Here is a 17,145-nt window from a genome sequence, read left to right on the forward strand (position 1 = left end):
ATCTTTTTTGCAAGACTTTAGAGTGCTCAGAAAACACAGCTGAAACCGCCTTTCAAGGAATTTAAGCCCCGTTGAAATTCATTTTCTTTGATTAAACAATGAAAACCTATTCAAGAATTTTGTTTTGACATTCCCAGAAAAAATCGAGCTCCTTGTAATATCATTTATTGATCTGGATTATGATTCAAGATTCTGAATGTTTTACTGGACAAAGCTTTTCCGTTAAATTCATGTTTTGAGTATGTCGAAAAAAACTTCAATGGGCAGTAAGAAATAGTTGAGGAAAAGCTGTGAACACGCCCAGCAAAACATAGGGGACTTGAAAACTTCCACAAATAGCCAATAGAAACTTGGAAATGCATCATTGAATTCAAGAAACCAGAAAAAAAAACCGATTATTTTTGAATATTTCAAAATTTTTTATGATTGACACATAAGTTTTCACAATTTGTATGAGAAAACTGGATCAATAAAAACCTTTTCTTCCGCTTTGAAATCTTAAGACTGAAAGTCATATTTCGAAGATGAAAGTCATTCCAATTTTTTGCGAGCTTTGCACTTTCGGCATTGGAGAGCGAAATTTGCTTTGCTTTTACATATACGCCAACAAAACTAGTCAAACTTTGAATTTTTCTACACTATTCTATCTAGCCTCTTGCAATAAAATTAATGAGCGTCGATTATTCTTGTCATAGGTATCACAGGTTTCATTCAGTCCGTTAAATTTAATTCCATGTTTGCAGTCTTTTCCTTCATTCAGATCCAAGTCGTTCGCTTTTACGGTCGAGTTGCTTCTCACTTCTTCCTTTGGTTCAACGCGAGCATTCGCAGAATATGCATGAAGAGGTTGAGAGTGTGGGTGTACAGTCCAATGGCACTAAACAAAACAAACCATATAACAAAACGACCAACAGAATTTTCATATGGAAGTTTCTGATCTATGATTTAAATTTGTCGTCAGAAAATTGAAAACTCCTATTTCGTCGAGTATGAAGGATTTACTTAAAAATTCCCCCCCTTTTTTAAGAAAGGGGGGCAATTGTTAAGTAGATTAAAATAACGCATTTTCGACCAATCAGATTGCAGCAAAATTAGAATTTTCAAAAGAAAGCTCAGTGCTTATTTATTGCATTTATTTATAGGGGTGGAGATTCTTAAGTAGATACCAAAGGGAGGGCGATTGATAAGTAGATCCAATATGAACACATATTGGCAATTGATATGTTTCCAGTAATTTTTTTGCAGCATACTTGTGTTGGGTCGTAGCTTAGTTGTTTCTCAACTTTCGATTCAAAAAGTAAGCGAACAAATTTTGTTTAAAAAATGATTTAAAGAGCTTAGGCAAACAAACCACTCACTTGTTAATTGGGTCGAAATTCGGCCTCGCTCCAGGCATATTCGCATCGGGTGGGATAGCCTTGGCCCTGTGTACCAACCCTTGTGTGTAGTGCAGAATGAAGCCCGAAAACAGAACCACACCCCCGTATGTTATTACATTGACCATAAAAGGCTGGGCGATGGAGGGCGCGAACATGGTTCCGATATTGGCTGCGAAGAGAGCGGCGAAGCCCATTCCAAGCATGCCTCCCCCGACCAAGAACTTCTCACTGGGGGCTGTGATTGCAATCGCACTCAGGCCTGAAAAGATTAGAAAATGCCGATCATGTGAAATATTTGCCCTTTACTGCAGATGGGGGGGGGGCGTTGAGATGAGTTCATTACATAGATTTGTACAAATATAACCGTTTAATTAGTCACTTGCAGGGGTCTAAAATTTTACTAGGTGCCAAAGGGGAAAACAGTTGAAAAAATCCTGAAGTGCAAGGAGAAAGCTACCCTAGTCGAATACATAACTTAATTTTTGAGAAAAGTATGATTTTTAATCAGTTAAATTTATAGTTGAAAACAGATTGTTTTTTTTTGCTAACTCACTGACTTTCAAAATTGAAACAAAAAGCAAGTACCGACTGAAATAAGCTTCATGACTAAATCAGCAATATGAAACACGAAGTATGCATATAAAATTTTCATTAAAACCAGCTTTTGATAATTTTTCACATATTATGATGAACTAACCAGCCAATGCTCCTCCAGTATACAAGGCAGCCTGGCCCACCAAAGGACCATAGATCGCAATGGCCGGGAAAATCAAGCCTCCCAACAGTGCCGAATGCATACACCAAACAGCATGCTTCAAACCCAGATGACCTTTCTCAGGAGTTGGTGTCACTTGAACGGCAATTCCGCTGCCGAAACATACAGCCATGGCGCCAATTGCACCCATAGGGGTGCTCATCCGGCTCAAAAGAGGCATGAGCTTTTGAGGTCTTCTGGCACATGTTACAGCTGTTGCGGCTGTCATTGCCAACCCAGACCCAAACGCCAAGTAGGTAGATCGAATTCGCTCGCGAACATAAGCCGGATACGCACTGGAAAAATCACTTGTTTCAGATAAACAAATAAGATTTTTGTAAATTATGTTTAATTGCTCAATCGAATTTGTTTTGAAATATTCGCTGTCATAGCCAACTCGGGTACAAAAATCAACGTGATCAGAACCTGAAGTTTAGGAAAACTTGTTTTTTCATTTTTGCAATTCAATATTCATTTTTAAATGTGCTTCAGAATCTTACAGCAAAATGAGAATGCTTACACAGATTGGTCCAACACCGAGTCGCTTGTGGGCTGCAACACTCCATACACACAAAGTGCACCCAACCCAGTAGCACAAGTACCCAAAACTGCCAATTTGCCCAAGTCAGAAGCTACAACACGAAAGAAAACAATAAGCATTAATTAAGTAAGGAGAGCAGAGACCATATACAACAGAAGTTGCATCATAAACTTCTATACCCACAACAAGTAAAAAAAGTTTTTCGCTGTTCGCTAGCATGACAGATCAATTGGACTAAAGTGACCCTGTTTCTAGATATTCAGTAAACAATCTACACACCACGCTACCTTTTTGAGAAACTGATTGTGAAAGTATTATTCATCATTTACCTTTAATCTCTCGAATATAACTTCACACGCTCTAATCACCCTTTCACGTATTTTTTTAATAATCGCTTTTGAATATGATAAAAATTAAAATACTATTCCTTCGCATAACTGTAAGAACCAAGCTCAACTTACAGACTTGAGTTGCCTTCATCCACCCTGCACCAGATCCACTACCAACAGCTGAGGCTGATTGCTTTACGCTTCGGCTCAGAGGCTGAAATGAAAAAATCATAATAATATTAATAATGCAAAGTCGGTGCGTAATGCTTATACAGTGCGGATTTTAATTATCCGGACAAATCGAACAAAACTTGAAGTTTCAAACGCGTTTTTCTCAAGCTGGGTTAAGATTAGACAAAAAGTGAAGAGAACAAAAGTTGCTTAGAATTTCACCAGAATTAATACGGTGCCATTTTTTCTCCGAAATTCTCAACAAAAATTTTACCCCAAAAATGGGTCATTTTGGTTTTTTTTTTCAATTAATCAAAAAATACGCTGAAACCACTTTTTTAATGGATAAGAAAATTATATCACACGAAGCCTCTTACACAGCCCAAAAAAGTTTAAGAAGGGTTAAATCTCCAAAAATTTGCGCAAATTGTTTAAAATTTATTTTTAAACAGAGATTCTGGGTTTTATATTGTAAAAATCACATTTATTGACTATCAAGTGAAAATTTTTTCTCTTATACTGGTTTTTGGAGATTTAACCCTTTTTAGGGGGGTCATACAGAGTACTTCCTCTTTCCGTTTGTCATCTTTTTCAGCTCAAATTTGAATATCTTTTTTTGATACTCAGGGTCGGAAAAGCGAAAAAACCGTTATCTCCACCAGCCAAAATTAGATTAGTTGAAATGTGTACCTGTAGCGTTATGTTGGATTTAGTCAGCAAAGAGCGGCACATGAGCCTGCTGAAAACGACCATCTTGAATTTTACTCAAACAACGCAATCTGAAATATTGCAAATCAATGAACTGGTAAATCCGAAACATCTAGAAAGTTCTATAGTAAAACTAAACCGAGAACATTGCGTCAATATATAATTATAAATATGGCACATTAAGTTTTCTTCAAACAAAAAATTGGTATATAAAGATGAATTTTTTAGTCTCATTCAACAAGCTGACGCAATGATATAATTAAAATTCTAAAACCATAGCCAATCGAAGATTGGAAAAGAGTAATGAACGCAAGTAAACATTTGAAAAACACACTGACTTAGTTGAAAAGATCTCAACTTTCGAATTTCAAAGAAAAAAATAGATGCCCTTTACTTTGAATTTCTAAAACCATTTACGATTGACGTTTTTTGATAACATAAACCCAACTTGAGAAAACTGGATCATCAGGTTAAGTTTTTATTCCGAAGGAAATCTAAAATTAAATTCCTATTTCGAAACTAGAAATCGTTCACGTTTTTCGCGCCATTTCCACGTTCGTATTTGAAGAATGCCATTTACGTCACTTTCAGAAGAAGAATTTCAATTGAACTCGAAAAGTGCATAAATATTTACGTGCATTCATAAATGCATCAATATGTATGAATCAGGGGCGGATCTAGGATTTTCTCGAGGGGGGCGGATTCCCAAAAAATTTCAAAAATTTTGACGAACGTTTTTCAGGTTTAGCAAATTGATTTTCCGTGCTCTCTTAAAGCACTAAAAAGACGCTGTTTTGGCCAAACTGTTAGCTCCGCAGAAAAATTTTTGAAAAAAAAACAGGTAAAAAAACGTTTTCGGGCACTTTTTGGAAGCTTTTGAAAGTTAGCATATATTGGCGCCAATGGCGCTTTTAGAAATATTTTAGGGTCGGTCGGCAAAAAAATTTCTTAAAAAGTACAAAAGGGGTGACCCTTTGGATCGGCAGGGGTTCGAATCCATGAGTAGGGGGCGTCCGCACCCCCCCCCCCCTGTAAATCTGCCCCTGGTATGAATTCACAAATGTAGTTATTGGAGACTTTGATGCACATTTTAGGACTTTTTTCTCAAAAGAAACAAAAAAAATCAGCAAGACCTATATAAGAGTCTTCACTACGTTCATTACTCTTAATCAATACAAGCCAAAAGACAGAAGGCAACATCATCGTTGCCTTTGATTTTAAATTAGCTACCCAACCTTTGGTACTTCAGTTCAGAGGCGATAAAAACACAGAGGCTCAATAAAAGAAGTTTCTTAGTGATAAAAGTAATCCTCGCTATAGACTTCAATGGGTTATCAGGCTTGATACAAAAACAGACCGACTTAATCAGACGTCTGCAAAGTTGGCAACAGATACATATTCGGTTGTAATGGGGATGATAGTTCTATCATAATCTTTTCGAGCCACCCTCATTCCAAAATTTTTAATGAACTTTCAAAATTTCAACTCATTAAATACCCAGCCCGTCAAGCAAGTAGGCAGCACCACTCTATCATTTTCATCTTCACGCCGTCTGGTCAATTCTGGTAGCTATTGGAGGGAAATCTCTTGGGTCGGATCGTTCCAAATCCGAGTAACCCCTGTTGTCTGTCGAGCGCAATTGAGGCTGCAACTATAGCGTCGGCTCCCAACGTTGGCTCTTCGGCATTCATCTTCACCCGAGATTTTTGCGTTCAACCAAAGCACGTATTTTCACAACTACAATCCAGAATATAGCCCGCACAGGAGGGCCAATGTAGATTCAGGGGATTACTTCTCTGAGTGCGTTCACGCTCTAACTTAACTTTCCGCAAAGTGGTCCCTTGGGTAATGAAATCAGCGGGGCAACCGAAATTCACTATTATCCAGAACTCCGAAAGTGTTAAGTTGGTGGCTGTTATTCTGTGCAGTACCATAATGCTCGTCCCTTTCGTCACTGATCTTGTGAATGTATCGCTCGCTCTCGCTTTTGAATTTCGCTGTATTCGCTTTAGAATATAGAAAAAAAACCTACTGCTTCACAAAATGGTAACAACCTAGCTAAACTTACAGACTTGGGTTGCCTTCATCCAGCCTGCACCGGATACAGTACCTGCAGCTGAAGCAAATTGCTTCACGCTTCGGCTCAATGGCTGAAAATGAAAAATATATATATGCGAAGTCGGTATATTTTGCTTAGAGACATCTTTTCATAACTATTTTCTGTGTTCTCTTTATGGGGAGGATGGAGTACTTCCATTAAGGCTAAAAATTGTCAAAGTTTCATCGTTTCAAGATCGAAATAGAGTTTTTTTCACGTAGCCACAATCAAATACGCGCGAAAAATTGTCATCTCCACCAGCCACTTAAGTTTCGATGAATAAAATTTTGGTGGAACGCTAACATGCAGCGCGATTTTGGATTTAGTCAGCATCGTGGAATTAGTCAGTGAAGTAAGAAAAAGCGGAAAAAATCTTCGAATTGGGGAAAATTCGGCTACGTATCGGGTTCGATCCTGTGACCTAGAGATTATGAGTCTCATGCATTGAACATTCAACCACGGACGATCAACAAACACTAACCACAAAAAAAGAGGAGAACAGATGCTATGAAATTTCCAATGCTACAGATCGAGATTATAGCAAAAGTGTCACCAAAATAGGCTGTTTATATCCGAGTTAGGTTTTAAAAAAGCAGGTTGGTACTAGCACTATAGGCTAGCAAGTGTATTGATTACAGTAAATTAATATGATTCGAACAAAAAAATCGGTCTATAAATATGAATTATTTCGACTCATTCAACAAACTTGATATATGTAATGGAATTTGGGGAACGGTTTTTAGCATTAAAAGTGAAATTTAGGTCTTTTAGCAGACTTCGAGTGACAGCTTTCTGAAGGCGGCAAAAGTTGACTGAGTGAAGTAAAATGGAGGGTAATCTGGGGTCGAGTCCCTAATTAAGACAACTTACTCACGGTTTGGCAACGACTCTAAGCAAAGCAAAATAGTTTAACAGCAAACACTGACTCACGCGCATGTATTTTTCTTCTTCTTCTTTAAGCTGACGCAATACAATATAAGTTTCTCAGACCAATGCAAGTCAATTTAGAAGGCAACATAATCGAGCCCAAATTCTATGATTATAAATTAGCTAACCCTAGCCTTTTGCTTTTTATTTCATAGTTGATACAAACACACTCAGGCAAAGAAGATTTGCTAGTGATCAAATCATTAAACTAGTGTATAACTAGGTAGGTTATCATCTCAGGAAATTAGACGACAAGCAAATTAGACGGCTGCAAAAAAAAACGAAAAAAAGTGTGTTTGTGTGTGTGTGTGTGTATATATATCAAAAACTTTAATACATAGAGGCGAAGCTGCGCTTCGCAAACAATAGCGAGAACACGACAAAAAGCAGATCTATAAAAGCAAAAGAAAAAAGTAGAAATTAGCCTCGAATTACTATAAATTCGGCTACGTCTCGGACTCGAACCTATGACCTACTGCGACCAAGAGAAAATGAGTCTCACGCACAAAGCACTCAATTAATGACATACGCTAGACACAAATAAAGCAGAGAACAGATGCTATGCAAATTCCAATGGTACAGTGAAACTTCCATAAAATAAAACGCTTTTAATGAACTTTTTTATTTGCGAGTTAGGTTAGAAGAAAAGTAGGTTCGTACTATTACACTAACGGTCGCAAGCTCGCTGTGTGATAAAAGATTTATAAAAACGTTTATCCGATTATTATCAAACATTTTTGAAACGCATACATTATACAATTGAGAAAAATTGATTCGCATTTAAGAAAACTCGAGCGAAACTTAATTTTAGTCAGCGAAATTTAGTTGTAGGCAGTAGATATATTTCACACACTTTAACAATACAATTCCGTCTAATTTCCCATATTTGTAGTTTTGCATTGACGTCGTCTAAATTCATATTTTTGGTCACGTCTAATTTGCTTTTCGTCTATATTCCTAGACCCCGACTATACTACAGAAAGAATCGAGCTACACAACTCTTTATTCGTGGACGACAATGACTCGCGTTTGTCCTTCTTTCTATACGCGCATGAGTGCTCAAAATGCCTTATGCAACTGGTGAACAGAGAAATAGTGACCATGAAGGCCCTATTCATAGGCCAAGTGCGCAACATAGACATGCCACAATTGATCAAGGCTAAGCGTATTATGGACCACGCAACAAAGTAAGGGTTGAAAAGTAAGGTAGGTGCCATAACATTGGCACAATTTCAGATATGTTGCCACGCAACCAAGAGTCTTCTTCCACTCTTTGAAAATGAAGCAAGAGTCAGCGTTCTTGATTCAAAAGTAATCAAGGGCTGTTTTAGAAGCAACCAGGGGTAAAAATTCGCTGTCTAGGTGATGTGGACTAAGCCAGTTAATGCCTGTCAATGAGTGGGTTAACCAAATGTGGTGGAAACTCAGTTGCGCTAGCTTGTGTTTAAGTTTAGATAACATGCTTTGGGTGACCAGTCAATGGACAGAATGGTCTAAGAGCAGAAAAGCGGACAAATATTAATTTATACGGGCAAAGCTAATCCATAAAACAATTATTAGAACCGTCAATTATGCCAAGGAAATGAATTTTTTTTCATTAATTGAGTAATTTCATTTGTAGAACTTTAAGTAAAAAAAAATAGAACTTGTAGAACTTTTAGTCAACAAAAATAAAGATCACATTACTCAATGTAGGCATCATCTATTCGCTTCGTTGGTAAAATTGACAATTCTAAGACTTCTTTTTACCAGTTAGCTTATAAAAATTAATAGTTTTCTGATTTTCTGCTCATGGATCAGCTCTGCTCTTATACCATTCTGCTTAGTGCTCCGCCTGCCATGCTTTGATTCTTCTTTTGCTGTTATCACTAAAACCATGTTCTTGTTGAGGTTGTGAATTCATTTCATTCATTCAATGAATCTATTCCCTTCACAACTCACGGTGTATAAAAAAAAACATATCAAAGGGTCAAATTAGTAGCGGTTTTATGGGGGGGTGGGAGCGTCCGCCGCCCACCCCCCTCAGGAATTAGACCCCCTGCCGACCCAAAGAGTCCTCCCTTTGTACTATTTTGAGATAACTATTTTTGGCTGCCTCTCCTTAAAATTTTTCTAAAGGAGCCTTTGGGGCCAATCTATCCTAATTTTGAGGGGGGAGCGCGCGCCGAAAAAAAGCGATTTTTTGGTAGACATTTTCCAATAAGTGCCTAAAAATGCCTTTTTAAAACTTTTTTTTCAAAAATTTGCCTGCGACGCATAAAATTTCGTCAAATTAGAGTCTTTACAGTGGTTTGGGAGAGCTCAGAAAATCAATTTGGTCGATACTCGCCAGAGGCGCTACGACTATTAGTTTTCCCACTTTTTAACCACTACAGATGTCTTAATGCTTTTCATCAAATCTTCTTGGAATTTGGCAAGCAACTCGGTCGTTTCTTGAGACATCGAGTAATCCATATTTTGAATCTCAAGAAATTTGAGTTCCGCTTCTTTGTTCTTCACTTCGGTCAACTGATTTTCTTTTTCCTTGATGTGGACGACCAAATTTCCCTCAGAGCTAGACAATAACTCTCTTAATTCGTTTTGACAATTTAAGAGCGCTTCGACATTTTCTGCTGATTCTCTTTCGACTTCCAAAGTCTTCTCGTGTTCCAATCTGACATGATCTGAGATTTTCTGCTTTATGCTATCAATTTCCGACGAAAAATCAAGAAAAAATTTCTCGAAGCGATTGGCTCGCGATTCATTGCCTTCATGAAGCCTTTCTTTAGTACCACGCACAATTTTCTCATAGGAGTCCAGATCTGAAAGCATCTCAAAGACGTTCGACCTCACTTGGGAAGCCTTGTCTTTTATGGGCATAATGTTGTGGTTAACGTGCTTTGACAGACAATTAGTGCACATAAGGCCTTCACAATTTGTACAATACATAGAGCACAAGTTCTTGTGCATTTGACAAACAGCTGGTTTAAGTGAACTATGATCCGATATATCATGACCTTTTCTCAAATGTGCAACTATACATGAATCACAAAGAAACGGTAGAGCATTCGCAGTCTCCAATTTATCTGTACATGATGCGCACTTGAACATGCTCTCCAGTTCGTAATTTTCCAAGCATGATTCGCATTTTGCTTCTGAGAACTTTTTCGTCGATGGATCGTCGGATTCCGAACTTTGCTCTGGTTGCTCCATTTCGAGAATTTAATCTTTTCACATACAAATCAGAATCGGATCTAAAAAGAATCAACATATCTCTATATCATAGAAACTGCCATGTTTTAAAAACACGGCAAAAAATGAATCGTCTTTGGCTATAATGCTCAGTAAAACGCAATGAGTGTTCAATAACACTTTTCTCCGTGTTCCTCAAAACCTGTTTCTAAAAAGACGTATTAATTCATTTCCAAGTCCCTAATCAAGCTTTTGGCTCGGCTATTCACCCATTTTAGTGTTCAACGCAGCGATTAAGGGTAGCATTGCTTCACCTGCGATACCACAAACATAGCATTGTATGAAATCCACTGAGTCGGAAAAAATTTGGGTAAAACTTTCAATTTTGATAAAACTAAAACACGTCGAGAAACAAAATCGCCAGCGTTAAACAAGTAATAATGAAAGTTTATCCAGCGGCACCTAAGCCAAAAAAGTTGATATAACTCCCTTTAAGCCGAAAATAAATTAATTGTCATCAAAGTTCTCAATTTTTACGCCCACTTCGTGAAACTGATGGAAGGATACAAATATATTTTTTCACTTCAAACGACCCAAAAATAGGTGACATAAATGATAAACAATTGAGGCCAAACAAAACCTTCAAGTGAAAAAATACAAAAAGGAAATTATAACAAAGACCAGATTTAGTTACTTGCAAATTGATGCAATTAATCAAAAACACTTTCAATTACAATGAAGTTGCTTACAGCACAAAAAAATTTAATCCGAGAAAATGTATCTGGCTATCAGATAGTTGAATAGAAGATTGGCTTGAGGGCTAGACAAAATGGCTACAGCGGGAAACTAAACATCACCCCGCGATAATTTCAAAATTTTTGAAATTTGAAAAAAAAATTGTTCAATCGGAGTTTTAATATATTTTTTTGAAAGATCAAAAAAAAACGTCAAGTGTCAATAACTAAAAAGTTCGAGCAACCATTGATATGTAGGCCATATCTACAACTGCTGAGAGTACTCGGAAATTACTCCAACAAAGGTTCGAGAAATAAGTAATTTTTCAATTTAAATTTTTTTGGAAGATTTAAAAAATCATAAAAAACGCCATATCTCAAAAATTAAAATGCTTTAAACAGTCACGCTTGAAAAACAAATATGAACTTCCTGACATTACTTTGACACACCTCACCAACCAGTTGAGCATTTCAAAGTTAGTGGAATTGTTTTTAAATCTAACTTTTGAATAAAATCATTAAAAACGGCATATCTCGGAAACTATAAGGTTTTGAGAAGTCATGATTGGCGCAAGACTTGGAACCTCTGACAATACCCTAACAGCATCCTAGTATAGGGTTGAGAACTTCAAATTTTGAGAAGTTTTGAAATCCAATAATTCTTAAAAGCTTTCAAAAATCATTAAAAAATGCCATTTCTCGGTGACTTGGAAAAAGAACAAGTTTTTCAGATTTGGAAGCCAAATTTAACACCCCAGGGATAACCCTTGTAGCACCCAATTATGGAGTTGCTAAATTCAAACTTGGAGAATTAAACGCTGAAACGGAAACGCCCGTTACACAATGAATAAATGGATGAGTCCAACCTCTACACTACACTACACTTCATTGCCCGCCTCCTCCCCAGGCATCATGGTTAAAGTCTTGCAGTCTGGCCTTTCAAATTGCCTAGCATTCATGTACTGGAAAATCGAAAAAATATCTGAAGCATTTCAACATTCGATATAGCTTAAGCATGCAAAAATTCTTTCGTTAAACATGCAAAAATTAATGGGCTTTGAGACAGTGAGATACGGGTCACACGCAATTAAATATAGATCAGGCCAGCGAGTTCTTTTTTTCCGACTTGAAACTCGGAAACAAATTTCATCCTCTGGGAGAGCTGAAAAATAAAAGGCTCATTTGACAACAGAATCTGCACAAGTTTTTACTGGTCATTGTATTTTGCCTTTTTTTATCTAATGAAATTGAGATGACCATAACAAGATATCGAAGATTAGACCGCTTAAAAAAACCAACTCTGATCAACTGTTGAAACTTTTTCCTGAAAAAAAGAACACAAAAAATATATGTACATTTACATTAAAACAAATTAAGTGAGGCAAAAAACGGAAGAAGAAAATTTTTTGTTAAACCTCATCAGCCTCTATATATACAAACATGACTTCTCGTATCAGGGTGAAGCCCTGAATGTTTCGACTGCCTTTTAAGGTGTATGCAGCAATAATAACATGAAAAAATGTAATAAAACAAAACGATGTTTTTTAAATAGGATTTTTTTTAGTGAAAATCATCCCCCACACGCCATATAAAAAACAAAGTGATAGATTTAGCTCCTAGTAACAAACCAATTAGGGCAAATAGGCTTCCTTCAACCAATTTGGAACGATTTCTTAGACGCATTAAATCTCCGCTTACGCGTTAATAGCTCGAAATATATCGCGCGTTAAACTTTCAATTTTAATAAAACTAAAACACGTCGAGAAACAACATCGCCAGCGTTAAACAAGTAATAATCAAAGTTTATCCAGCGGCAACTGAGCAAAAAAAAATTGATATAACTCCCTTTAAGCCAAAAATAAAATAATTGTCATCAAAGTTCTCAATTTTTACGCCCACTTCGTGAAACTGATGGAAGGAAACAAATATATTTTTTCACTTCAAACGACCCAAAAATAGGTGACATAAATGATAAACAATTGAGGCCAAAAAAAACCTTCAAGTGAAAAAATACAAAAAGGAAATTATAACAAAGACCAGATTTAGTTACTTGCAAATTGATGCAATTAATCAAAAACACTTTCAATTACAATGAAGTTGCTTACAGCACAAAAAAATTTAATCCGAGAAAATGTATCTGGCTATCAGATAGTTGAATAGACGATTGGCTTGAGGGCTAGACAAAATGGCTACAGCGGGAAACTAAACATCACCCCGCGATAATTTCAAAATTTTTGAAATTTGAAAAAAAATTGTTCAATCGAAGTTTTAATATATTTTTTGAAAGATCAAAACAAAAACGTCAAGTGTCGATAGCTAAAAAGTTCGAGCAACCATTCATATGTAGGCCATATCTACAACTGCGGAGAGTACTCGGACATTACTCCAACAAAGTTTCGAGAAATAAGTAATTTTTCAATTTAAAATTTTTTGGAAGATATAAAAAATCATAAAAAACGCCATATCTCAAAAATTAAAATGCTTTAAACAGTCACGCTTGAAAAACAAATATGAACTTTCTGACATTACTTTGACACACCTCACCAACCAGTTGAGCATTTCAAAGTTAGTGGAATTGTTTTTAAATCTAACTTTTGAATAAAATCATTAAAAACGGCATATCTCGGAAACTATAAGGTTTTGAGAAGTCATGATTGGCGCAAGACTTGGAACCTCTGAAAATACCCTAACAGCATCCTAGTATAGGGTTGAGAACTTCAAATTTTGAGAAGTTTTGAAATCCAATAATTCTTAAAAGCTTTCAAAAATCATTAAAAAATGCCATTTCTCGGTGACTTGGAAAAAGAACAAGTTTTTCAGATTTGGAAGCCAAATTTAACACCCCAGGGATAACCCTTGTAGCACCCAATTATGGAGTTGCTAAATTCAAACTTGGAGAATTAAACGCTGAAACGGAAACGCCCGTTACACAATGAATAAATGGATGAGTCCAACCTCTACACTACACTACACTTCATTGCCCGCCTCCTCCCCAGGCATCATGGTTAAAGTCTTGCAGTCTGGCCTTTCAAATTGCCTAGCATTCATGTACTGGAAAATCGAAAAAATATCTGAAGCATTTCAACATTCGATATAGCTTAAGCATGCAAAAATTCTTTCGTTAAACATGCAAAAATTAATGGGCTTTGAGACAGTGAGATACGGGTCACACGCAATTAAATATAGATCAGGCCAGCGAGTTCTTTTTTTCCGACTTGAAACTCGGAAACAAATTTCATCCTCTGGGAGAGCTGAAAAATAAAAGGCTCATTTGACAACAGAATCTGCACAAGTTTTTACTGGTCATTGTATTTTGCCTTTTTTTATCTAATGAAATTGAGATGACCATAACAAGATATCGAAGATTAGACCGCTTAAAAAAACCAAGTCTGATCAACTGTTGAAACTTTTTCCTGAACAAAAGAACACAAAAAATATATGTACATTTACATTAAAACAAATTAAGTGAGGCAAAAAACGGAAGAAAAATTTTTTTGTTAAACCTCATCAGCCTCTATATAAACAAACATGACTTCTCATATCAGGGTGAACCCCTGAATGTTTCGACTGCCTTTTAAGGTGTATGCAGCAGTAATAACATGAGAAAATGTAATAAAACAAAACGATGTTTTTTAAAAAGGATTTTTTCAAGTGAAAATCATCCCCCACACGCCATATAAAAAACAAAGTGATAGATTTAGCTGCTAGTAACAAACCAATTATGGCAAATAGGCTTCCTTCAACCAATTTGGAACGATTTCTTAGACGCATTAAATCTCCGCTTACGCGTTAATAGCTCGAAATATATCGCGCGTTAATTGTCCCAAATCGGCCATCGGTGAAATATCTTTTTAATTTCGAGCTCAGGACAAAAATAACTTTTGAATGATATAAAAAATTCAAACTGAAGGCATCCACACTAACTTTGCATGTAACAAATCGCAAAGCAGAAAACTATATTTATGTGTAAGTTATGTATTTCAAAAATTTGCGAGATATATTGAGTTAAAAAAATTTCTGAAATCGAGTTTTTATTATTGCTATGTTGTTTGAGACAAATAGCTTTTTTCGATTAATTTGATGAATTAAAAACACATCAACTGTTTTAACTTACTACTATTCGAAGCATATGCTATTAAAAAGCTGAATATAGGCCCAAAAAAGTGGCACCATTATTTGCGACTTAGTCTGACGCTAGTGTAAAAGAGAACAATTCACGAGGGGTGCAAAAAGAAATAGGTCATGCTTGCCGGATTCGAACCAAGAGCTTTGTAGTTTCAGGTATAAAAGTTAGCGCTAGACAGAAATTGCCGAAGCATTTGTGGAATTTGAATTTAAAATGAAGTGAACAAATGATTCTGTTAGACAAACTTTTATCATGGAAACACAGAAATAAAGTCTAGATTCCGATTTGCCATAAACCATGCTAGTCGCAAAATTAATTAAAGCCCATTAGAGTATTTGGGGAAAGAGAAATGGTTACTTTCGGTTTTTGCGCAATATCAGAATTCTGACCATGCTGAGCTACTTGCAGAATAACAAGCTAATCTTTTTATAATCAATTGAATAAATTATTAAGAAGGCGGGATTTTATCGGAATTCATAATCAAAAAAAATATGGGGTAATGAGGCTAAAAAAAAACAACCAAAAAGTTTCCTTGAAACGCACAAAATGAAAATCCCGTCCAATAAGTTTTAATGCGAAAACTTAATTACGAAAAGTTGCAGCATACTTCGAGCTAAAAAAAATTGCGCTTCATCAAAACTAGATTCAGCATCAAAAATACAAAGCAAAAAAAGCAGGCCAACTAGTACAAAAAACAATGAAGAAACTACCGCAAAAAAAACTTTAGTTTTAGAAAAACAAGTCGAGGCACAACTACCAGTCCTAAATAAGTTAGGAAACATAACTTGAACACACGGCTGTTGAGCAAAAAAGTTTTAAAAATTCCATAACGCCCGCCTAATCACAAACGCATAAAATTTTAATTTCGCTCATCAAAGACGCCTTATGAGGCAACTAAAGCAATATAAAATAAGCCGAAGAAACCATTCAAATATAAAAACATTTTTTAAAAATTCTACAAAAACATAAGAATATATCAACTCGATTTTCAATTATAGTAGGCATTGTTTAAATAAAAAGAAAAATCCATGCCTTGGAAAGTTAGCCGATAAAAATAGGCAGTCAAAAGATAGTTCCAAAATCCATGCCTTGGAAAGTTAGCCGATAAAATAGGCAGTCAAAATGATTTTTTTCAGGATCAAAAAAATTTGATTGAAAAAGATCGTATCCCATCAGAAACGAATATTTTCGATTGAGAGCAAAACTCAAACTCGAGCGCTCATAATTCATTTCTACTGAATCAGCATTTGCCATTTCAAAAATTTGAAAAGTAAGAACGTATAGAGTATAGAGAAAGTTGATAATTAGAAAAAATTTTAGTTCCCGTTTAGAAGACACTTGATCTCACAAGTGTATTTAACATTCTATATGACTGTTAGCAGCTCTTCAACCAACTCCAATGAGGCGATCAAGAGTTCCGGAAAAAAAAGATCAATCAGATTTCAGGAATTTTCTAATGGTTTACTAGAGAAATAAAACAAGTATTTTGACAAACGCAGTCGTAATTAATTACTTGATGTGGGACACTTAAGATCATCATTATTATTATAATTTTACAGACTACATAAGCGAGTCTGAAGGGATTGCTCCCATTTAAGTTTATTTTAAAGTTTCCATGTGCTTGATACTATCTATGAACAGTCACAGTCGAGTACCTCCAGCGGTATCTTAAAATTCCATATTTGAGACCATGACTGTTGAAAAAGTCTACATCTTGTTCAATTCTTTTCATAAGTCTTGGAGTCCTTATTTAGAATTTCGCTTCGGCAAGTTTCCGTTTCGGGATCATGACTATAAACCTTGTGCGCTGAGCAAGTCTGTTCCGGGCAGATGCCTGCTCGAAAGTCAACATCGTGAGTAAATCAGAGATCTGAAGGTATAAACTCAGAGGAAGAATATTTGCCTTCTTCAGACCTTCTAAGTAGCCACCGGATCCGGTATTCCAAGGTGTCGCTCGCTTCTGTATTATTTCCAGACATAGAAAACCTTTAATATTCGGCTGTCAGCAGGGTGATGCATAAACAATTATGGGCAGAATCAGACTTTTGTAGATTTCTAGCTTGCATTTGAAAGTTAATTTTGTGGAGTGTATCTTAATCATAGCTAGCACTCCATTACGGCATTTTTCGCTCAGATTTTTTATCAATCACGACCCCAAGACCTACGTGCTCGAGGACTTGTTCTCTAACACGAGGACCCATGAAAAG

At 36.1% G+C, this 17,145-nt stretch overlaps 1 protein-coding gene across 3 annotated transcripts in view; it reads right to left on the minus strand.

Moving 5' to 3' along the window:
* Positions 1-609: 609 nt before the first annotated feature.
* LOC134851387 (growth hormone-inducible transmembrane protein-like) overlaps positions 610-17,145 on the minus strand; it is a 70,692-nt gene continuing 54,156 nt past the window's right edge. The window contains exons 2-7 of one of the 3 annotated variants that reach the window (XM_063867445.1): positions 3,865-3,954; positions 3,136-3,217; positions 2,654-2,765; positions 2,077-2,429; positions 1,359-1,638; positions 610-877 (exon numbers count right to left, since the gene is read on the minus strand). In XM_063867445.1, the coding sequence (XP_063723515.1) occupies positions 796-877; positions 1,359-1,638; positions 2,077-2,429; positions 2,654-2,765; positions 3,136-3,217; positions 3,865-3,927 (972 nt within the window). In that variant the 5' untranslated portion in view covers positions 3,928-3,954 and the 3' untranslated portion in view covers positions 610-795. Of the gene's footprint in view, positions 878-1,358; positions 1,639-2,076; positions 2,430-2,653; positions 2,766-3,135; positions 3,218-3,864; positions 3,955-5,950; positions 6,017-17,145 lie in introns of those variants that run through there. The other 2 variants (XM_063867446.1, XM_063867447.1) reach the window with 2 other exon arrangements.

This window comes from Symsagittifera roscoffensis, chromosome 7 (assembly GCF_963678635.1).
Source record: "Symsagittifera roscoffensis chromosome 7, txSymRosc1.1, whole genome shotgun sequence".
NCBI lineage: Eukaryota > Metazoa > Xenacoelomorpha > Acoela > Convolutidae > Symsagittifera > Symsagittifera roscoffensis.